General features: G+C 39.1%; 1 protein-coding gene across 1 annotated transcript; it reads left to right on the top strand.

The window, feature by feature from the left end:
• The first annotated feature begins 4,983 nt into the window (after window positions 1-4,983).
• Window positions 4,984-22,588, top strand: eeig1a (estrogen-induced osteoclastogenesis regulator 1a). The gene is made up of 6 exons (XM_015046470.1): window positions 4,984-5,148; window positions 5,234-5,529; window positions 18,791-18,911; window positions 19,807-19,836; window positions 21,459-21,575; window positions 22,501-22,588. The coding sequence occupies exons 2-6, from the start codon at window positions 5,387-5,389 to the stop codon at window positions 22,549-22,551; spliced, it is 462 nt and encodes a 153-aa protein (XP_014901956.1). The 5' UTR covers window positions 4,984-5,148; window positions 5,234-5,386; the 3' UTR covers window positions 22,552-22,588.
• The last annotated feature ends 689 nt before the right edge of the window (window positions 22,589-23,277 follow it).

Below are 23,277 nucleotides of genomic sequence, written 5' to 3'. Positions count from 1 at the left end.
ATACAATTATTACTTAATTATAATTTTTGAGTACTCTACCCACCTCTGTGTAATACTAAGATAAATATCAGTGATATTTACTGTAGTACATTCTGCTGAACTAGCAAAATTAGCTTAGCTAATGTGGCTTTTGTCTGCTAACTAAGACGGACATGTAACCTACATGTATGAAACTACACTTGCTCTGCCAGCCACCAGAATCTTGTTATTCACGTGAAAAGTCTGTATGTTCCTTACAAATGCATTTAAACGCTGATTGCCTATATGGCTTTCAGGCTGTGAAGCTCCTCTATTATGTACTCACTCTTCTTGTTCATTAGGCAGTGAACTTTACTGTAGTATGAGATCGAAGGCAGCTTGTCCACATCATCTGATATGTTTTCCTTCTCCATCTCAGCAGCCATTTTGTTCATGTATCTCATACACTGGTGAAGAGTTGAAATGGTGCAGATCTTCCAACTCGGACTTGTGGTATCTATCTATTGGTTGGGGGACTGACAAAAACTGGGGTTCGCCTAGAACACCATCTATCTAAGAATCACCATTGATTTGAACTGATTCTGATGCTTCTCACCAAAAGTTTGCATTTTTCAGAGAGTTCAGCTGAAAGCACAAACAGTATGTGTTGTGACTGCTGGCCTGTTTGCTTGGAGGCTTTATGTTTCATGGCCATGTTAGCTGAAGTTGGCTTTGATCCCAAAGACTTGGGGCTTCTCTGGTACACAGCATAACAAGTTAAACAACAAGTTCAATGTTAGACAGACATTTTAGTCCTGTGATGCATAATGATGTAATTATGTAAGCCTGAGTCAAAACGTTTTTCTTCTGTGTTTTATATAAGGACAGAGTATAGTAAGCAGAGTATAAGTGAATCAGTTAATCAAAGTTTTAGCACATTTCAGCAACAAGGCAGTTCAAAGTGCTTTACATCATAAAAATACAAAGTCATAGAAAACACAGTCAACATTTGAAACATTACCTTTTGCCAAATGCAAATCAAAATGATGGTAATGGTTTATTGATTATGGTCCAAAAACAATTCTAAACAGATGGGCTTTTAGTCTGGATTTGAAGGAACCAAATATTTTGGCTGTTTTGCAGTTTTCTGGAAGTTTGTTCCAGATTTGTGGTGCATAGAAGCTGAATGCTGTTTCTCCATGTTTGGTTCTGGTTCTTAGGATGCAGAGCAGAACCAGAACCAGAACCTGAGGGTTCTGGAAGGTTGAGACTACAGTTGCTGATCTTTAATGTGTTGTGGTGCTAAGCAGTTCAGTATTTTAAAGTCTGTTTTCTGAGCTACAGGGAGCCAGTGTAGGGACTGTAGAACTGGGTGATGTGCTCTGTCTTCCTGGTTTTAGTCAGAACACCTGCAGCAGCAGCGTTCTGGATCTGATTGATTTTTTTTAGGCAGACATGTGAAGACACTATGTCAATAATCAATGCAACTAAAGATAAACACATGGATGAGTTTCTCTAAATCTTTCTTGTTCATTAGTCCTTTAATCCTGGAAATGTTCTTCAGGTGACAGAAAGCCGACTTTGTAACTGTCTTTATGTGGCTATTAAGGTTCAGTTCAGAGTCCATCACTCCACCCAGATTTCAGGCCTGATCTCTAGTTTCCAGCTACAATAACTGAAGCTGTGCGTTGACTCTAGGTCATTCCTCTTTAGGTGAATCCGATTGCAGATTTTAGAGTTCATCAAAACAGCAGTAAAAATGCAGCATGAAGACAAACATCTCCTCTTGCTTCTTTGCGTCAAACATCACAAGGTAAAATGGGGATTGCAGCCCATCTGTTTTCAACAAATAGGAATCAGGCGTCCTTTAACCTGCAGGATCAGATAAACAGGTTGTATTGGGGCCAAACCGGTGAAAGGTGAGGAGGCGAAGCGTGATTGTTCAGAGGATGATCTCTGAACAATCGTGTGTGACACTTCCAGTGAAAACTGTTTTATGCCAGCGTAATGGACCTTTTGTGACTGCTGTTTGAATAGATACTAATCAGGAAATGTTCATTGGGTTATATCTCAACATTTGTTGGTCATCAGGAATTCAGCTTTTCTGTCTGTTTCCACATTTTGTGAGGCTAAATAAAACCTTCGTCTGGTAATAAAAGCAAAATATCTTCCAGCAACCTCATGTGCAGCCAAAACAACTTCTTATTCCTGCAGCTGGCGGCTCATCTGACCTTGTCAGCTGTTATGTTTAAAAAATAGTTTAGACTGAATGTTGGTCAAAACAGATCAAATGGATTATTCTATCAACTATCTTATTTAGATTTAATGAAGAAATGGTTGTTGCAACTCTTGTAAATATTGATTGAATCTGAACCTATCTGTCTTATACAATTAAATGACTGTAGTTCTGTAAAAGAGTATTTAACTCCTTATATGTTTCTTCTGTTTACCTGAGTGAACCTGAGTAAAAACAAAAAGCAGTAAAATGATTTAATATAATAAGAGGATTGAACTCCTCTCACTATCCTCTGCAGGGCCCTTCTGTCTGCTGTTCTGCACGCTGTAAAACATTTGAAGATGGTTTAACTTGAAAACAAAAGTCCACCTACTGCATCGAAGGTGCAATTTAAGTCAACAAAAAAAATTGTATTGGTTTTAACTCAGAAATTAAAGTTCATGAAGTTGATTTAACAACAAGAGACAAGTTGCATAAACATTGTTTTTTAAACTCATTAATCTTGAATTGCGAGTTTTAAACCAAATAATTATTTCACAATATGCAAGGAAAAAAAACTGCCTTCATCTAGTTAAAGAGCATATATTTCTGTATTATTTTCACTCACAACATCAAGTTAAAATAAATACATATTTTACTTAAGAATAATTTAAATTCTTGTTTCAAATCGCATAAACAAAGTTTATGGTCAGATTATGAATATTTATTCAACATCAGCATGAACTCTGCTCAAAAACATTTAATGTGAACAGGATCTTCAAGCTTTGCAAGCTGTCAGCTGCATTAAGAACATTTCTCTCAATAACACAAAAGTCATATCAATGTAATGCATTTCTGTCTCAGGATACAAAAACATGCTGCTTAGCACTCTAGGAAATAGTTTCTACAGCTGCCTTTTTCTTCTTTCAGTTTTTTTAAGTACTAACATAAAAACTCTTGTGGGTTTAACAAAATTAATAAAAAGTTAACACAACTTACTACTGTAAGTTTATCTTTCACAAACTCACACATTTAGGTTCAAAATCTAAAACTTTCTAAATTTATTTGACTTACATAGTAGGAGATTGTACTAAATGTAGCTCAAACGTTTTACAGTGCAGCTGCAGTACCACACTGAGGATGCTGGGAGAAATGGTAGTTTGAGCAGCTACTGCTGAGCCAGTTCCATTATTTCAGGGTTCTTTGACCAGATGAGGTCAGCAGAGACGCGTAATGCACCAAACTTCATGCCCACCTCTCAGTTGGCAGTGCTGAGGGTTGTGAGCTCAGACTGTGACTTTTAAGTTGATAATCATCTTCGTTTTGCAACAACTGTAATTTTTGACATTACAGTGGCTGATTGTTTGTAGCAGAAACATTTGGAAACTCAGTCAGCAAAAGAGATTATACTGGTTTTAGATCTTTTTTTTTTCATATTTTAAGGTAAAAATGATCTATTATCATAGACACAGAAAATCTGATTGCATTGCTGGATTTCATGTCATTATTATTTTAAATTATACTGTGGAAATATTTGAGTTTGTGTTACAAGGTTTTCAGCAAACTAACTAACTAAGATGATGCATCTATATGGTCGCACTTACTTTATGTTATAACTATGTTGTCTGATTGATGTTTTTCCACGCTTTAACTGTTGAGCATCCCAAAGAAACACTGTTTCTTTTTTGCATTTAGGAGCACAAAAAATGTCAATAAATGATTTGATTGGATTCAAATTGAGGAATCAGAGCTCCAGTCCGGTTTTCTGTAGCTCAACGCTGCCCTCTGTTGATCTGTTCCTACATCGTCTTTAAAGTTAGGAAACCTCCAAACAAAAACAACAAATAAAAAAAAACATCAAAAAATAAAAATAAAAAACACTGATTGAAAGGTAGAAAGTGTGAATTAAACAGCAAAACAAGGTGATTCAAAGAGCAGTTAGCTGAAAACTTGTCAGGAGATGATTATTTAAAATGTGAAAATTAATACCTGTTTTTCTGACATAAAATTATTTAAGATGCTCCTTTTGTTTTTGCACTAAATGTCTCAGTGGTAGTAACTAGTTATAAAAACAAGCGTTCGACTGAGAGACCCATAGAACAACAACCATACACGTTCACTCATACACAAGGACAATTTAGAGACAAATTAACCCAACAGTCATGTTTTTTTGGCATTGGGGGGAAGCTGCGATACCTGGAGAGATCCCACAAATGCTTTGGGGAAAACATACAAACTCCATACAGAAAGACCTCAGGAAATTCTTGTTGTAATGGAACAGTGCTAAATAAATAAAACAAAATCAAGAATTTTTAATGTTCCATTCAAAGTCCTGAACTGAATCTGATGATGATGCTGTATCCTGATAAGAAGGCAATTCATGCTCCAAATTTAATGACTACTTCCTGCTTCTGCTAGAGTAAAAATATATTAAAATAATGCTACTCTTACTTGAGTACAAATTTTGGCTGCTCTACAAACTCCATGCAGAATATATATAAAATCATGGATTTAATAAGTGTTTCTTAGTCCTATGAACATCTGGCCGCACAGCGGCGCTGTTTCACTTAAAATTTTACTTGCAACATGTCTCGTCAAGTTAGTGAAAGTAAACCGGAAAAGGGGACATTGCTATTTAAGCAAAAAAACAAAAAAAGTTAGCATTAAAAACATTTAAGCAAATAAAACTCAGTGATAAAGTTTAAATGTTACTTATCTCAGATGCAGAAACACATACGGTGTTTTGGTGTTTGGTTATGTTGAGAATGACCGAGTTATTTTAGATTTTGAGCCTTTATTCTGAAAGATGCCAAACGGAAGTTAGATAGCACCCGGTACCAGTTTAGTTGATGCTGCAGCTAACAGCAAAGTTGTCTTCGGAACCGCAAAGAAAGGCGGACTGGGTCTTCTTTTCTGACACTTTAATGTTGTGAACCTTCTGCTGGTGGGTTTCACAGAGGTCGAGATGAGTCTAGGTAGGTTTTCCCACCCCTAACCTTCACGAACGTTTCCTCCGCGTCCGTAAACCGTTACTAACAGTTTGACTTGATTTGTTTCCAGATTTGAGCGCTGAATCCCGTCTGAAGGAGAAGAAACAGCGGAGTTCGCCTGCAAAATCCCTTTAAAAGCGTCAGCGGTTTGTTTTTAGCTTCGTCTGTTTTTACCAGTGGTTCGGTTAGTCGTCGGTTTTAAGCGAGTTTACGTGGTGAAATCATGGCGTTCTTTGTGAAAAAGAAGAAATTCAAGTTTCAGACCCAGCTGACCCTCGAGGAGCTGACCGCTGTGCCTTTCGTCAACGGGGTTTTGTTCTGCAAACTGCGGCTGCTGGACGGAGACTTTGTCGCTACTTCTTCCAGGTACAAAAAACAGTCAGAAAAAAGTTGCAAAATTGCTTTTAAATGCTTAAATAATGGCGTTTAAAAGTCATGTTACACTTTCAGATCTAGGTTTATTGAATTTTTGGAGGAATTCTGGGAATTATACACACGTGCTTTGAGTTTTTTTTTTTTAAATGTCTGCCCCAATCAGTCTATTTAGTCTTTTTTGTTCTGGAAACTCTAAGAGTTCGCATATGGGCTGCTAGGCGAACTTAACCTTGCAATGACATTAAATTTAATTAAAAAATGCTTTATTTATGCTAAGCAAAAGTTAACTCAATCAAGTACCTTGGTGATTATCTCCTGTAGCAGTCTGTCAAGCAGTTAGTCTGAAGAGGCTTCTGACTAAAGATTGTTGCTGTATTCGAACAGATAAATATCTGGCAGCAGAGATATTTCAGAATAGAAATATCTTTTTTTGTCCTACATTGGGGGAATTCAGGTGTAACAGGAACAAAGTGAGAGAATCGAGGCATGTAGATTCACGAAAAGATGAAAGTATAAATATATATATGAAAAAACTAAGTTAAGAATAAGATACTGTACAAAAATACAACATAAAATACTGTACAGTTATCCAAAATGTGCACTTTGATCCAAATGAATGTGCAGCTGAGTAGGATTATAGTATAAAATGTAAAAAAAATAAAGTGTATTTACACATTAAAATCAATAGACTATCTAGAATAAGTAAAAATAAAACTGTGCAGTAATATTACAGAAGCATATTCTGGATCAATAACACGAGTTGTTAGCACAATTCTCAGTTCCTAGCTTCTTAGCACTGTTATGATGGTCTTGTCTATTAAATATTTTGCTGTTACTCCTAAGAAAATAATTAAAAACAAAAACACTGCAAACTTTGGCTCAACTAGTTATTAGGGTTAGTTGGTGATCACACTTTTAACACACTTTTCTTCGGTCTGATATTTACATTTGTTTGATCTGAAACAAAGAAATCACAAAGGGGAGAACACTTTTGTTCTCAATCTCTTGAGACTTCTTCACAAATTACATGTTGAGCCAAAAATGTAATTTGTTGCTGTTTGTAGCAGAGAATTATATCTTCTTTACCATCCTGTTCATTTTGTGGTGGCAAGATAAATATGGATCCTCATCCAGCCTTTTCCATCACAGCTCCAGGTTTTTTTTTAACTGCTGCTGTGATTGTGTGTATTTTTACGTTTACTCAAGTTGCTTTTTTTTCTTGTGGTCCTTTCCTGACTTGTAATCAGCAGAAGAAAGTCTTGAAAGACATGTTTTCTTGTTTTTCCCACTTTGAAGAGTGGCCAAAACAGGAAAATGTCATATTTAGTCATTTAAAAATTACTAGCCACTAATCAACTTGAAAAAGTAAAACGTACAAGTAAAAATGCCTTATAGGAATTATCAGTTTTGCCACAAAAAAACCCCACAATAAGTAATCAAACTTTTGAATCTTTTTACATTTTCAGTGAGATTATGACACTGCAATAGAAACTGAAGTTTATAGGGGTGACAATAAAGTGAGAACAGCTGCATTGTTTCTTATTAATATTATCCAAGAATACTGACACCGAGTTGTCATAAAAAAGGTTAAACATGCTGTAGGATTATCTGGTTTTAAGTTTTCTTCCTTCCTCAAAGCTCAGTTTGAGTTTTGTTTGCAGGTTGTTGAGTTTCTGCAGCTCAGGCTGTCTATCGGAGAACTTTTACCTCTTGAATCATGTTTAATCGCAGGGTGTAGCCATGTTAAGCCACCTCTCTGAGTCTCTGCGCTGGAACCTCTCATGATCTTCCAGACTAAACACAGCTAAACTCGGCTCATAAGATCTGTGTTTACAAGCTTTTAACCTCCACTGAGATTAGCCAGATTGGGAAGATGACTCTCAGCTGGCCCATTCAGATCTTCCTCTGATCAGTTCCCAACATCTGCAGCTTTAGCCTCTTTTCCTGCCCTCGTCTTTGATTCCCGGTATCGGATTTGTTGCCTGGAAATATGTTTGCTCTGCATCTTTTCACTGATAAAGTGACAGACTGATGCACTAGAGACTGTTTAATGTTTGCAGTCTGGCTCTTAAGGAAGCACAAGCACAGTTTTAAAATCCGTAAACCATTGTCCCAAACAATTTCAAGCTGCAGAGGTGTCAATTTCAAACTCATTTTTATTTTGGGCCCAGTCAGTAAAAATAAAAAGTGAAAACTGGATAAAACAGGAGGTCATGCCACTAATTTGGTAGTATTTTACATATTTAAAACAAAAACAAATCAATAATTAGTGTAGACAGTTACCGATATTGCTTATATCATGCTAAGTTTTTCAGCCATATTTTCCAGCCCTAAGGTAAACCAATAGAAAATGAATCAAATTTCAGATCTTCATGTGTTGGCTGGCTTCAGAGATTAAATCTGGCTTAAATATTTACCACCTGAAGCTGATCTGCAGTTTCATCAGCTCTTCGAATCACATCGCATCTTTTTCCACTCAACCAAACTGCGTCTGTGCACGTCATGTCAGAGGTCGTCCGCCTCTCTCCTGGTTATGCAACAGCTCTGATTTCCCTCCCTCCCTTCTCCGTTATCATCTGAAAACAAGGCGCTCTCAGAGGAGCGAGGGACGGCACAGAGAGGCTTGTACGCAGATTAGGGTTATGTCACCGATCTGACAAACGTGGTCTTTGTACGACGGCCCTTGTTCTTGCCGTGGGTCACGAATCGGGACCGGTGATCCATCGGGCTGTGAAAGAGGGTCACATGTTGGGAATGTGACTGACTGGTTCTTAGGGAAAGTTTTGTTTGGCTCCTCTGATCTCAGCCATCAGTGTCACTCACTTCAGATAACGCAGCTGCTGTAGGAAAACACTCCAGATAATCCAACCGCACTCTTCCTCATTGGTTCTTAATACTTGTATCTTTGTCGGAGCACTGAGGAAATGAGCAATAAGTCGGTCGGTGTAAAGAATCTGTGTATCTCCTGTTGTATCCGTGGATGATACATAAAGGAGTAATAATCTGATTTTGGTTTTCACCTTAAGAGATCGGAGCAGGAAAATGCTTCTGAAAATTTGTTTCCCTTGATGGAGCAGTTTTCAAAGTTTGGTCTGTATTCCTGAAACATTGTTTTACCTCTGTAACAGTTGGACATGAAACACAGAAATAAATCAATCTGGTTTTTGGACAATATGGCTGAAAAACATATCACAATATAAGCCTTTCATATCAGTCAATATCAATAATTGATTAGCTTTTTCTTTTGTATGTCTGAAACACCACCAAACAACCTTTTCTTTGCTCCATGCCGTTTCTTTTTTTTATTTTTAAGCATTTATGAGGCACAGAGGCAAAACCTTAAACTGCTGCTGCACCCGTTACTCAAGAGGTTGTTGCTAGGTAACCAAAGAGCGAGTGAGTGAGTTGCTAGGTAACCAAAGAGTGAGTTAGTGAGTCGATTCCACCAACCTAGCTTAGCTGGTAGTTAGAGGTTGAGCAGCTAAAGCCTTACCTCTGCCTACATCTCCCAGAATGCTGTGGGGTTCCATTGTGGCAGGAAGGATCTCTGTCTCTTGACTGCCATGACATGCTAACATGTCAATTTCTGAGCACTGGAGACGATATGTCACAGCAACATGTCCTGGATGACACCATCAGTTGTTGACAAGCACTGCTAATCCACATCGTTTGCTTTTGGTGCTCTTCTTTAAATCTGCCTGGTCGTATGGGTAGAAAACCGACGCCTTTGTTGCGTTCAGATTTCATCTTTTTATAGACTTGTTCATGAGGCATTGCTTTTTAGGTCAATTATTCCCTCTGGTTTTGGATGTTGTGCAGCTGTAAGGAGTTTTGCTCTTTTATTTATTTTTTTTAACTTTCAGATGGTAACCATGGCAACCAGGGTTTCTTTTACACCTGGTTGCAGCTGATTAGCATCTCATAAGCTCAGATAATGCCACTAAAAAGCAGAGAAAGGAGGAGGAAGTTCAAATCAACTCTTCCATCCATCACAATCTACAACGACTCTGAAGATATCTGGATGATATTAGTTATGACAATGTTTAATTTCTCTTTGGAATAAATGAAGTATTTGGTAATTAAATTTAATTAACATGTGCTGATCGTATTAAGCTTAGCTTGCTCCAGGTTCACTGGGTAAGCAAAATGTCACTTTGTTCCCAGATTTAATTAGATTTTTTTTATTTCATTCACTCATTAATAAATATGAACAGTTTATGTAACTACTAAAAGAAACTGAAATAAAAGGAGCAGAAAGAAGTCTAAGCTTATATCTGCCCCTTAACATAAAATTAACCAATCAACTCAGACCATTAGAAACACATTTCAAATACACAACAAAACATCAGCTCATTTAACAAAACATTGCTTCATCATAATAATTTTCAAATTTCTTTTAAAAGCAGAGATTTAGGACATTTTATCTCACTTTCAAGATTGTTCCACAAACCGACACCTTTAATTTAAAGGCATCTTTCCATTATTGTGTTGTGAATCCACAACACAATAATGGGGGGGGAGAAACTTTGTCCAAGATTTTCATTTTGTCGTATTGAATGTTGACGTCTCTGCTCCATATTCTTAACCGAACCCTCTTCCATCTTTTTGGTCTGTTGAGTTTGTAGAATTTTAAAGTAGATTTTACTCCACATGGAAAACATTTTAAAACTGAAGTTATCAGACATTTATCAACACAGGAAGGAGCCCGTTGCATCCAATCGGCCACGTTCCCCAGCTGAAAATGTGTTTTCATTCTGTGCAGCTTTAGAAACAGATGGCCTCCATCTTGATTTGGCAGAAATCGGGCTCTGCTGCGACGGCGTCTTTCCATTATCAGCACTGCCTTTCTATTTGTCACACATTGAATGTTTACATTTCGAACATTTTATAGTTTGGCTTTTTATTCTTGTTCATTCTGACATCTCAACACTGAAAAGTTTTGTGCAGGGCAGCTTGGCTGTGGGAGATATTTTTCTCTGGATCGGGGTTTATCCTGTCTGATGTGGAGACGAAATAAGAGCCAAGGATTTTTTTATTGATGAAGTTTTATAAAGAACAGGAATGTTGGAGTGCTTAGGAGAGGGAACGGTTGGGTTTTAAGAGGGTGAGCACAGAAAGTGAAGATCTCAGAAGTGTGTTCACCCGAATTTTTGTCTTTTTTTTTGGTGACATAAAAGCTAAACGTCAATAAAATCATTCTAAAACTTTTTTCCCATGTTATTTGTGCAGTATCTACTGTGTAAAACAACCGAATCCTTCAGTCAGACATGGCAGAGAGATGCAAAAATCAAAAAGATCTCATTGTACAAAGGTTCCAGTCAGGAGAAGTCTACAAAAAATGGACAGTATTTTTCATGAAATACTTCAGTGAAGATTGTCATTATTTGGGCTTTTTTTCAATCTGAGGGATACATTTGGTCCAAAGCTTCTGAGTGTTGGCTATAAAGTTGAAGATGGATTTAATTTTTCAGCAGCACCATGACTCCAAGTCCACTTCCAAATCTGTAACAGAATAAAATGTTTGTAATGGCCGAGGCAGAAATAAATCTAACAGAAAATCTGTTTGGTCACTTGAAGAAGAATGTGGATAAGATGTTGATTTGGAGAAACTTTGCAAAGACAAATAATGATGGACTCTGACGAAAGCAGACTGAATGCTAGCATCAAACCAAAAGGTATTTTAATAAAGTAGTGGATCAGGGATGTAAACAAATTGTTTTGTTTTTATGCTTAGTGACTGACATGAAAAAAAGACATATGCCTGGGTTCGTTCCAAGAAGGTATCGACTCCATTAGTCGGCGGTTTTTAGGTAATGTCAATATTTCCAATGTTGTTGATTTGAAATGTTGGAAGCTTTGCAGTATTAGTATTCAAGTAAATTAACATTGAATTCCTTACTTTTAAGTTGCCGCTCCAGTTGTGGGTTGCTTTCCGGTTACGTTTGTTGGGTTTGTTTCCCGGCAGCTCGTTCAGGATGTGCTTCTTAGGAGCCTTCACAGTGCAGTGAACCTCTGGGTGGAGTTGGCACAGCGTCCGGGCCGTCTACTGTTGACCTTTTGGGAAAATTTAAAGTGTCTCTTCCCCTCCATGTGCAAAACACTGGGGAAGGTTTTGGTCTTGTTGGATGGTGAGCTTCTACCAATGGTATTTATAAAAAGCTGACATTTTGTCTTTTTTGTCATAATAAGTAAGAAAAATTAGTCAGTTTGTGTTCTTTAGAGAGTCTTTGTATGAATCTCAGTGGATCAGCTCTGTACCTTTTTAAGTTTTGGAGGTTTGGCACAACATTTCTGAGGTTTTGTCACTGTTGGAGTCTGCTTTAGTGAATCAGTGGAAACAACCAATAAGCCGTCCCTGGAGGTCTTTTGTCCCTTGCAGTGTTAGACTGGAGGAAAAAAGAGTCACTCTTTCCAAAGTGTCCAGACATAATCGAGTTTGTGCTTTAGTCCAGAGAGACGAGGAATGGGACTCATAATGAAAAGCAGGAAGGATCCCAGAAAGGGAGCAAGAGTTTGTCAGGGATCAACCGGGACGATCCGCTTTTTCAGCAGCTGTTTCCTGTTTTCATCAGACTTTTCCAGTTGTTAGTGTTTTGATGGGACGTGAGGGAAGGTGAGGGGGTTGTTTTGGACTGGACCTGGCTGGTGCCTGAGCAGGTAATCAAAATGGACTTCCTTCCACACTGCAGCTTCCCAGGGAAACTGATTGTTAATGTTGCTCCGCTCTGTGTTTGTGTTTCTGCTTTGGATGAACCAGAGGAGACCGTTCCTCTGAAGAAACATCAAAATCTTGATTTAGGTTCTGATAAGATGGAAAGACGTTAGATGGTTTCCCTTTTATTTGTCACACTAGCTGCATTTCCACCTCAGATGTGCGCAAAACTTAGAGCTGGACAAAAATGGCTTAAAACGTATAGATAATTACTCATTAATTTTCTGTTTTAAATATCTGGAATACTGCCAAACTGGTGGCATGATTCCTCTTTTATCCACAGTTTTCACTCCACACTGTTTTTTATTTTTAATCAGTTATGAAGCACAGTGGTGAAAATCTAAAGTATTATTGTTAATCACAATAATTTTTGAGACAATTTCTCAGTGAGCTAAATTTGTCGTCCTGGCTGGCCCAGCGATGATGGCCGCTAAGACTGAAAGGAGTGTTGCATTTAGTGTTTGACCCTGTAGCGTTTGGGAACATCCTGACTCCCCTCCTGTCCTGACGTCACCGTCCCCGCTGCAGGATCTCTGCGCTCTGCTCTTGGGTTGTTTATCTGAGCCCCCAACGCGACCCGACCCAGCCGCGGCCTTCCAGAGCAGCCAGGATGGTAGATAAGGATCCCATACCGCCTGACATGATGAGTCATCACATGCTGGGGTCCAGTGTGGGGCCATCGGTCGTCACGGACAGCATGTTTACTTATCGCTCATTCAGGCCGGGGGTTAGTTTATCTTCTTCAGGCTGATCAGAGGGAAGAGAGTCCCTTTCTGTTGAATATTCTGTTGGTTTTAGACTTTTTCCTCCAGGTTCAAACCAAGCAAAGCTCTGATAGATGGAGCCCAGACTTATTTACTGAAGCCTGTCGGTCCAGATTAAAGACGTTTGGTGTCAGGGAGGTCAAAATAAACATGAATCCAGGAACTCAGGGGTGTCCAAAATGTGGCCCAGGGCCATTTGTGGCCCACTGAAGGATTTTGGGCGGCCCCAACATCAGTTCTAGAAATGAGAAAATCTGGTCTGCAAGCATTAGTGGTAGATCCAGATATAGGCCTGTCATGGTAACAAATTTTACTGGATGATTAATTATGATAATGTTGTCGTTTTTGAGAACATTTTCAAGTAATAAAATGGTAATGGCATAGATCACACATCCTCAAAGATCAATAAACTTTAAGTTCTAATGAACACTTAACAGTGGAACAGAAAGACATGTCAGATATCCAAAATAAATAGTCAAAACAACAGAAACGACAAAATGATTTAGGAAGTCTCGGCAAGCAAAGTTGTCTTTCAGAAAATGGAGCTGGTTGAGACCGAAGCACCAAACTGAAGACTTCTGTCATCCAATTTTTGGTGAAAAGAAAGAAAGAAAAGAGAAAAAAATCATAAATCATTCAGATGGAAATTATTGAGCTTGTTTAAATTTATAATGCTTTTTCAGGCAGCACGTTTTGTATTTAATTTTTAGCGATAGACCCAGTCAAAGTTACTCAGCTCCTTATTGGTGAACTTGAACTACGCCAATGGTGAAGATTTTCCTCACTAAAGCTTTTCCAGGAAGGAGTTTATATTAACGTGGGTCTCCATGGTGCCTGCCGTTCTGACAGAAGATGCAGAAACTATTTTAAGATGCACACGATTTCCTTGGAATTTGCTCCATGCATTTCTCTGGAAATCACACAAAGATCAGAAAATGACAACCAACAAAATGCCATTCAGGAGACTAGGAGAGAGAAAAAAAGCAGTTGAGCCACTATGAAAGGACAGACAAGACTTTGTTTCCTAAAGTTTTTCTGTAAAACTCGGGGTTTCTAGCTGTGTGTTTGGGCTCTGGGTGGATCAGTAGAAGCCTTAATCCTAATCCATGCCACTCCCACCACTTCCTGATTAATTACTGTTCAGCAAAAGACAAAAAATTCTTTACAAAATAAATTACTTGCATGTCAAACCTTGTCCTCTTTCACCATTCTTCCAACATTGCTATTATCATGTTATCTCTCAGAATAAACACTTGCCTCAAATCATTTTGTTTTGTTCAGTTAAATTTGCTTCTGTAAATATTTTTGTTTTGATGAGTTGGAGCTCACTCACCGCTGCAGCTCTGAGTTGCTTTCCTATATTACTCATTGAAGGGAATTTCCATTTCCATATTTTCATGACGGACTAAGGAAGTCCTCCCTCTTCCTCTTCCTCTGTGATTAATCCCACAGTCAACATAAAAGACAACCATGAGTGGAAAAACCTGGATTTAAATCTACAAATTAAAAATGTAATCTCTTCTTACAGTCAAAGCAAGATGATAACTAGTTCAGTGCAGAAGCACTCATTCAGTGCTATTTAAATTTTTCTAGCCAGAAAAATTTAAATTTTTCTAGCCAGAAAAATTTAAATAACTTCTCATATCTTTGGTATTGAAAGTTAAGTGAATTGACATAATCAGAGGACAAAGTAATAGTTTTAAAAAATTTGTCTGAATCTGCGATGATGGAGGAAACTGTAGAAACAAAACATTAAGTGTTGTTGTTTTGTTTAGTTTCAGGGGGGAAAGCATCAGCTAAATTCCTGTTGGCACAATAAATGATTTCATAATTTACTTTTTTAAAAGTTAATCAGAGTTTCTAGGAACTACAGACTAGTTCTTGTTTCCCTGGGGTATAAATATGGTGTGACACAGAGGTCAGTTTCTTTAAGCCAGTTGACACTAACTGGACAAGGAGTCATATTTATTTTGGCACCACACATAGTTTGGGGAGAGTAAGGCGCTAAAACAAGTCTCAGAAGCGCGTTGTGGAGGAACTAGAGCATCTTGGAGACGCCAAGTCTCCACAACAACCATTAGCTATTCTGTCATGCAAAATTTACATTTCGCACATTTTTGTACTTCCATTTGGGATTCTACTGCTTCTAAAAACAGACCAAGAGCTTAAAATATACACCCAGATGGTTTTTGGCAACAAGTTAATGTGTTATGGTGTCTGAAAAATGAACCATTTCAAAAACCTTCTGAATGTAACGTCACAAATCAGCAGGGCTCTGCCCATTACCTAGCAACCCAGCAGAGCTCCAGCACATTTGGTCAGCTGGTTTTACTGCTGCATTCGCTGTACAATGGCTACTGGAAAACACGAGTGTTTTGCTATTGAGTTACCATTTAGAAACCACTTGCTGCATTCTTGTTTGTTGTGCAGGAGACTACACTTCTACTTGTCAAAGATTTACAGTTGTATGATTGTCTGTCTGCTTGCAGCCATTTTCGCATGTGCGTGTAAATGTTGAGTTGGGGGGCGTGGTCAGCAGCAGCTGATTTGGATTTAAAGTAACAAGAGGCCCTACAACAGCTCATTCTGATCTGATCAGATTAAAATCTCATTATCCAAGAATGATTATTGTGCAAAGAATGTAACGAACATGTTCAGTATAACCCAAAGATGTTTCCCAACCTGTTCAAAGAAGCATAGTAGGTCACCTGATTCAGCTTAAACCTCTGACTGCACAACTGCTGGTAAATGTTTCACCACAGTCTCCTCTGATGTTAAAAGCAGAGAGCAGAATTAAAGGTGGCAAACGGCTGAAAAATAAAGGGTCGGTGTGAAGGGTCTCCTCCTCTTCCTCAGAGCTGCTGGCAGCTCGTCGATGGATTTCAGCGTGAGGTTTCCATGGAGCCTGAACAAAACCATCTGGACTGAGGAATGTGGTTCGGGAACGCTCTGGCGTACACGCTGCGGAGGAGCGAAAGCGTGGGGGTCCTGATAAGACCTGTGTGTGTGTGTGTGTGTGTGTGTGTGCGCGTGTGTGTGCTGTTGGATTTTAACTTCTTCTCAGAAACTCAGTTGTTTCCCGGGAACAGGGATCATCAAACAGCCTTCCAAATGAGGGAAATTACACGTCCTTTTATCTTAACAGGCCTGTTTTAGATTTGAGCTTTTGTTTTTGGGCTTATTTTGGTTTTAATTTGTATATACCCGGACTTCAGTTCATTTCATTTAAAAATGGAGGTTAAAACATCTCATGGATCTTTTTATAAATGACAAAAGCATGTGCTCTTGTAGATCTCCAGCTCCAGAAAACAATTAAAAGAACTTAAAGACAAAAATAAGCCTGCATCCGACCATGATTACGTTTCCTTCCTCTGGTAGGCTGAGACTACAACAACCTGGAGTACATTTCCTCAAGTCAAGTTCCTCAATGAACCGTCTGTAACGTAAAAACCAGACGTGCAAAACGCTTTTTATGAGTAAAATCTCCTCTTCTCACTGACAGATCTGCTCCTATAAAATCCAAGGCATTTAAATGCAGCTCATGATTCAGCTGTGATGCGTGACTCTAACTGGTTAAAAAAGTGAGGAAAGAGCAGAAATGAGGAGGTAAAAATCAGTGTGTGTTGTTGGAGAGCTTTGGGGATAATGAATAACTTGAAGGGGGGAAGGGCGTGTTTAGAGCAGCAGCTGCTGCTACAGAGCAGCTCAGCCTGTTCCTAACAACTTTCAGTAGAAGAACCTCCACAGGACGAGGTTTCACTCAGCACGTCTTAATGCTCAGTTACCATATTTTTGCTGAAATCTGGTTGTTTTAAGCATGGCTGCATGGCTAATTAAACCCAACAGCAGTCAGACCTCTGTGAGAATCGTTTACATCCCCAAAGCGACTCAAATGCAAAGAAGAAGAACGTTGACGTCACACAGCGGCGTTGTTTACAAAAGTACTGATAGATGGAGCCGTTTATAGATCGATTTTCAGCAATGGGAGCCATCAGCATCGTCACAAGATCATAACAACTAGGAGGAAGCTAAGAAAGAAATCATTACTGACTACAGCGTCTGTTTGGATGTGAAGTCAGACCCAAGAGTGGTTAGATTATGGTGTGATGCGCTCCAATGACACAAACGTCTTTTATAGGTTCATAATTATAATTTTCAGCCGTTGTTTACGTCCAAATTTACCGCATTTTTCTGGTGTAGAATTATGATGCGTCTCTCACGTCAATGACAGGTAAAAGGCAACAAAACACTTTAAAACGGTGGGTTGCAAATCGATTTGCCATGGAAAAGTCAGATGTATAAATGAAGAACAGCGGATTTGTATTGCATTTGTCTGCTGTGTGAATGTAGTTACAGTTACTCTAAAAGTTGCAGTCTGTCATGTGAATGTACGACGATGTTCCCCATTTATTTGAAGATTCTGACTCAAAATTAACCAAATTAAATCAACATAGTTACAATTTTGCTAGTGGTGGGCAGCAGTCTGTTGAGAGTTCAGTCTCATGATTGTTTTTTTGGGGGGTTTTTTCTGCAAAATTTCCTGTCATTTCTTTGTTTTCCTTCCAGGCAGCCAGAGTTTCCTGGGATCTCTTTAAGAGGTCTTCATGGTAGTTAGGCAGTTTTTTTTCTTTTTTTACAAATTTTCCATCCAGTATCTGACCTTTATCAAGTACCTGATCTTATTTGAGCGGCTTCATTTGTGGGAAGATGAAAGTTAAAAATCGAAACAGATATTACTTCAGTGGAGAAGTGCGTGACACGTAGTTGGAGAGAGAAGATTTTATGTTGATAAAAAGAGAAAGTATAAAAATAAAGGAGTAAATAAAATACATATGATGGATTCTGTTTGTCTTGTGCATTGATGTGAGATCAGATTTGTTGTGGCTTGGGTCTATAAATAAACTTATGGTAATTTAATTTTTACATTTTTCATCCACTTTCCTTGGATTTTTAATCAAGAATTAGGTTCTTTTCCACTGTTTTCAAAAGAATATTCCAAGGACATTAAATTATCTTAGGATTTTAGCTGTTTTGTCTTTGAACTTTCTGTCAAAATCTACTGAATGTGATCAATAACATTCATCTGCTGTAGTGTTGATTTAGTTCAACTCTTCGTTTTTGGTTTTTCCTTATTGTGTTGTTTCACTTTGTGTAAAGGATTAGTTGCCAGCTGTAAGCATGTAGAGTCACCGCTAATTAAAACACGTTTTCTCCTGGTTTGGGTTTAAATGTTCAGGTTAAGCTGAGTAAACACCAGGTTTCCAGGTTTTTCTTGCTTTGAAGATATCAGGTGGCAGAAAATCAAATTTCCGCGTTTTTCCACGTGTCACATTTTCCACTCTGCTCATAAGGATCCGAAGCTGCTGCAGCGGTTTGCAGGACCTGCTGATCACATTGGTTGTTGTTTTCAGGAAGGAGGTTTGTTTTCTCACAGATTGACCACTTCCTGGCTATCATGATAAAATGCTGTCGCTCTCAGGCTTTTCTCACCAGGGTTGTACAAATCAGTGTACGCTGGATCCATGGCAAAAGGTCACAAGGTCGCAAATCTCCACTTCACAGTGTTTTAAATGATAAATTATACTTTATGTTTATGAACTGTTGGTCTCAGCTCCATTCATTTCCCAGTTAACCTCCTGATTATCCCCAGAGGGGAGTCACTGACCTGTTGGCGATTACAGGAAGAATTTAAGCTTTCATGTTTGTTTGATAGAGATAGAAGAGATGTGCTGAAAACGGTTCCCAAAACGTTTTTGTTCTTCTTCCTTCCTGACAGAGAGGAAGTTCATGAGAACTGTGTCCGCTGGAGGAAGAGGTTCACCTTTGTGTCGAAGATGAGCGCCAACCCTCACACCGGGGTGCTGGATCCGTCCGTCTGCAGGGTGTCCGTCAGGAAGGTACGACCCACGCCGTCAAGAAGGAGACGATTTCTCACCTGGTGTTTCACTTTGGAGGGAGATTCAGTTTTAATACGGTTTTATGGGCAGCTGGCTGAGCCATGCTGGGTTACACACTGTGCTGTGGATTTTTACATCATATATATCTATATATATATGTGTGTGTGTGTGTATATATATATATATATATATATATATATATATATATATATATATATAAAAATCTGGTGTTTAAATACTACCAGGGTTTTACAGGAATATGTTCAGGTTTCCTGTTTAAGCTTTTCTAGAAGAAATTAACAGTTTGGATAAATAGTTGTTTTCCCAAACATTTTACAAACACATGGAATAAAAAGTCCATCCATCCATCCATCCATCCATCCACCCACCCATCCACTCATATTTTATGTCCTTGTTTACTGATTTATTCATCATCTCACCTCCTTACTTGTATATCCATTTGTTTTTTTTACTGACTTGACTTCTTATTTACTTAATTACCCTTTTCCTTGTTTTGCTCCATTTTTATCCCTTTACTTATTCATTTAGTTCCTGTCTTGCCTACGTCAGAAACAAGCAGGAGTTTTGACTCTAAATTTGTTGTAAATGTTCTGCTGCTCGGTCTGCTGGAGCATTGTGTTGACTTTCAGTCGGTAACAGCAGGTTTGGATTCATTTAGGCAAATGTTTCAGAGACACTTTAGTGCAGATGCTAAATCTTTCAACCTGCTCATTAAACTCCACAGCAGGAGACGAGTGTGTGTGTCTGTGCCTGCGTGTGTGTGTGTGGTCTCCGCCTTTCATTTGATCTATTTGATTGAAGGCCTGTAATTGGAGGCTGACTTAATCAGAACTGAATCACTGGGTTCATTACCGTCTTCCTGTTTTCCCTGCAGGAACTGAAAGGAGGAAAAGCGTATTCGAAGGTAAGAGTTCCTGTCTGCCTCCTATAAATGCATAGAAACAGTTACAGATGGCCCCGTGTCCCTCCTGTAAACCTTAACGTCACGTCATGTAAATATTAGCATTTCTCGCTGCGCTTTCACGAGTAAAACCTCCTGCTGGGTGCAAACATGAATCAAAAACCTGTCCGCCTTGCACTCACTCTTGCCTGGAAGCTGGGAAAACATCCTGGCAGCTCCTCTCTGAGCGTGACGCCTCCGAACAGATGAGTCACGTCTCATGAATGCAACAAGGTCGATCCCCGAATGGACCTAAACTCACGCCGATTCCTGGACGATGTTGCACGACAGGAACCGCTTCCTCTGTTTCTGCCCGCTCTCCTTTTGGATTTCCTTTAGTTAAATTTACTCCACTTCCCTCCTTAGAGGTTGCACCTATGAAAACAGAAGCTCCGCTAAAGAAGGGGAAACCTGGGGAAAGAAGAATGGGAACGTTCAACTTTAGCCCAGTTGACTGGAAAAAACGGAACGTCCAGCGTGGATAACGGGCCGATTCCACCTGGAGGTTGAAGTTAAGGTCGAGCAGATGAGGGTCTTATCTGAGGTATTTGTGTCAACGCTGGAATTTAGAAACTCCTGACCTACACTTCAGAGGTCAGAGGTTTTAAACCGAGCAGCAGGCGCCACATTCTTGGCTCGTGAGAACTTTGACAGGACAGGATTTATCCGGCAGAAAGCAGTTTGAGGTGGAGGAGCAGACTGGGTCGGGGTCTCCTGCTTCATCACCGGGATGAAAACTGGGCTGTGAAATTACAAGTTTTATAAGACTTATCTTGAGTTTTTTTTAGTAATCCAAGATATGTCAGGTCTGCTGATGATTTTTTTAAAAGTAAAACTGGGCTGATAATTAAATACATTTTAGGAGCCAGTTTTATCTCTTAATATATAAATTTACATCCAATTGTATAAAAACATTACTTGTGTTTTTTTTGGTCAATCAGATGTGGAATTAGTTTGGATTTTGAACCTACATTAGTATAAATGTGGTATGATGCTAATTAGATTCACTAGGCACTTAAGGAATAAAAGGCTTTTCATATCCAATACGTATGACTTATTGTTGTTAACTTTCAAACAAGACTTTGAAATTGAGTCAAAATATACAACCATTGCTTTTTCATCATTAGTGTTTTAAACTTCATATAGAAGCGACATATCGAGTCGTGACTCGCCGCAACAGCTGCTTTTCTTCTTCTACTGTAGATTAAATGCAACATGACAAGCGCTGTCCCCACTGCTTCAGGCTCTCACCAGATTGTTATACAAACCAGACACTGTAAATGCTTTGAAGGGAAATTAGTTTCTTCACTTAGTCTGAGCAGGAAAGTAACGTGTTCCTGTTTAATTCCAGATTTTAGATAAAGACGTCTTCAACGTTAAAAATAAACTCACGTGGTTCTTTTCGCTCCCTGTCATGAACTAAAACTAGAAGCGTTGCCATTAACGAAGTGAAATTGCTCTGGCTGCTAAACACTGGGTGTCACAGGATTCTCCCGTTTTCTCAGCGTGTGCCTGAAATAGATGGCAGCGAAAGCCTCCATTAGTGAATCTAGAATTAACTAAACTCCTCTTTCTTCCCCCCTCAGCTGGGCTTCACAGACCTCAACATGGCCGAGTTCGCCGGTTCCGGCTCCACGGTGCGCTGCTGTCTGCTGGAGGGATACGACACCAAGAACACGCGGCAGGACAACTCCATCCTGAAGGCAAGATGGCGGACGGACGGCATGAAAACCGAGCCTGTATAAAACGTTGCGGCCTCGTTTATATAGCTGAACAGGAACCAGTTTAATCTCTGTCATGTTAAGCTGATGAAAGAGCTCAGTCTGGACTGGTTTTCTGGACCAGATATGTGAAGGCTTTTTTATTTAGAGGGCCTGAACGTGCCTGATCATAAAGATAAAATGCCTTGGAAAGTTTGTCAGATAATTCTTTGGGATTTTAAACCACGTGTCGGTTAAAGCTGCAGTACGTAACTTTTATTAATTTTTCTATACATTTGTTAAATTTATTACGTCATGGCAGATAATTGATGAAAGAAACCGAGCTTCTTTATCTTTTCCCAGTGTTCCCAGTACTAACTACAGAAATATACCACACAGTCAGAAACAACCAATCAGAGACAGGAGGAGGGTCTTAGCGCTGTCAATCACTCTCATGCTCACCTCCTCCTACCACAACTGGTCCACAGATGCTAATGCTAGTTAGCATAGCCACCGATGATGGCAGATAAATGGATTTCCTGTACCAGAAAGTTGTTTTTCCACCATTAAAATGTTTTTCAGCACCAATCTAAAACTAGTCAGATGGTCTCCATCCATTCAGGGAGGAGTCTGGGGCTCTGCAGCGCCACCTAGAGATCACCAGTACACTCTGCTCCGAAGCCAGTCCAGTCACATGAGCTTAATGCATGTTCAGGTTTATTCTGCAGAGTTTCACGTTCTTTGACTAGACCGTTTTGTCTTCTGCTAAGAAATGCATCTCTGCTCTACAAAAAACACAAAACTGCATGAACTGATGAATAGAAAAATACATTTTGACAAAACTGATTTAAAATCTATGATGTCAGGAAAGTGAAATGGAAGAAGTTTCTTCATCTGAGACGTTGTTTTTTGTTTTTACATTTTACAGGTGATCATCGGAATGACTCTTCTTTCTGGAGACCCGTGCTTCAAAACGTAAGTAGGAGCATAAATTCAGTTTTTCTCTGAAGAGGCTGGAACCAAATCCTTCCTGCTGCCTTTTTAGATTAAAATTTTAAAATCATTTAGGAGATATTTTTACTGTTACCCCTCCAGGTGTATCTAACACATTTACAGAACTCGTTGGTTCCTTCATTAATCTGGTCACAGATTACATCTGCAGGCGGCCTGTGGAAAATAACCTACAAATTTACCTGAAATTAAACTTAAGCTGCTCTTGTTTCTGTCTCAGAAATGCATTTTGTTGATTAAAACACCAAGTCAGCAGTCATCCTGTTAAAGAAGCCAACCAGTCCAGATGTTGATGTTTTGAATTATTTAAGAACAGAAATGGGTTCTGGTTCTGGTTCTTACTTGGGTTCAGGTTCTGTTCTTGTTCTGTTCTGGTTCTGTTCTGGTTCTAACTGGGTCTGTTCTGGTTCTTACTGGTTCTGTTCTGGTTCTTACTGGGTCTGTTCTGGTTCTTACTGGGTTCTGTTCTGGTTCTGTTCTGGTTCTTACTGGGTTCTGGTTCTTACTGGGTCTGTTCTGGTTCTTACTGGGTCTGTTCTGGTTCTTACTGGGTTCTGTTCTGGTTCTTACTGGGTTCTGGTTCTTACTGGTTCTTTTCTGGTTCTGTTCTGGTTCTGTTCTGGTTCTTACTGGGTTCTGGTTCTTACTGGGTCTGTTCTGGTTCTGTTCTGGTTCTGTTCTGGTTCTTACTGGG

This window comes from Poecilia latipinna, unplaced genomic scaffold, assembly GCF_001443285.1.
Source record: "Poecilia latipinna isolate Pla-1442-1.1 unplaced genomic scaffold, P_latipinna-1.0 Scaffold779, whole genome shotgun sequence".
Taxonomy (NCBI): domain Eukaryota; kingdom Metazoa; phylum Chordata; class Actinopteri; order Cyprinodontiformes; family Poeciliidae; genus Poecilia; species Poecilia latipinna.
Note: the sequence above shows the minus strand (reverse complement) of the source record. Positions and strands in the feature narration are given on the sequence as shown.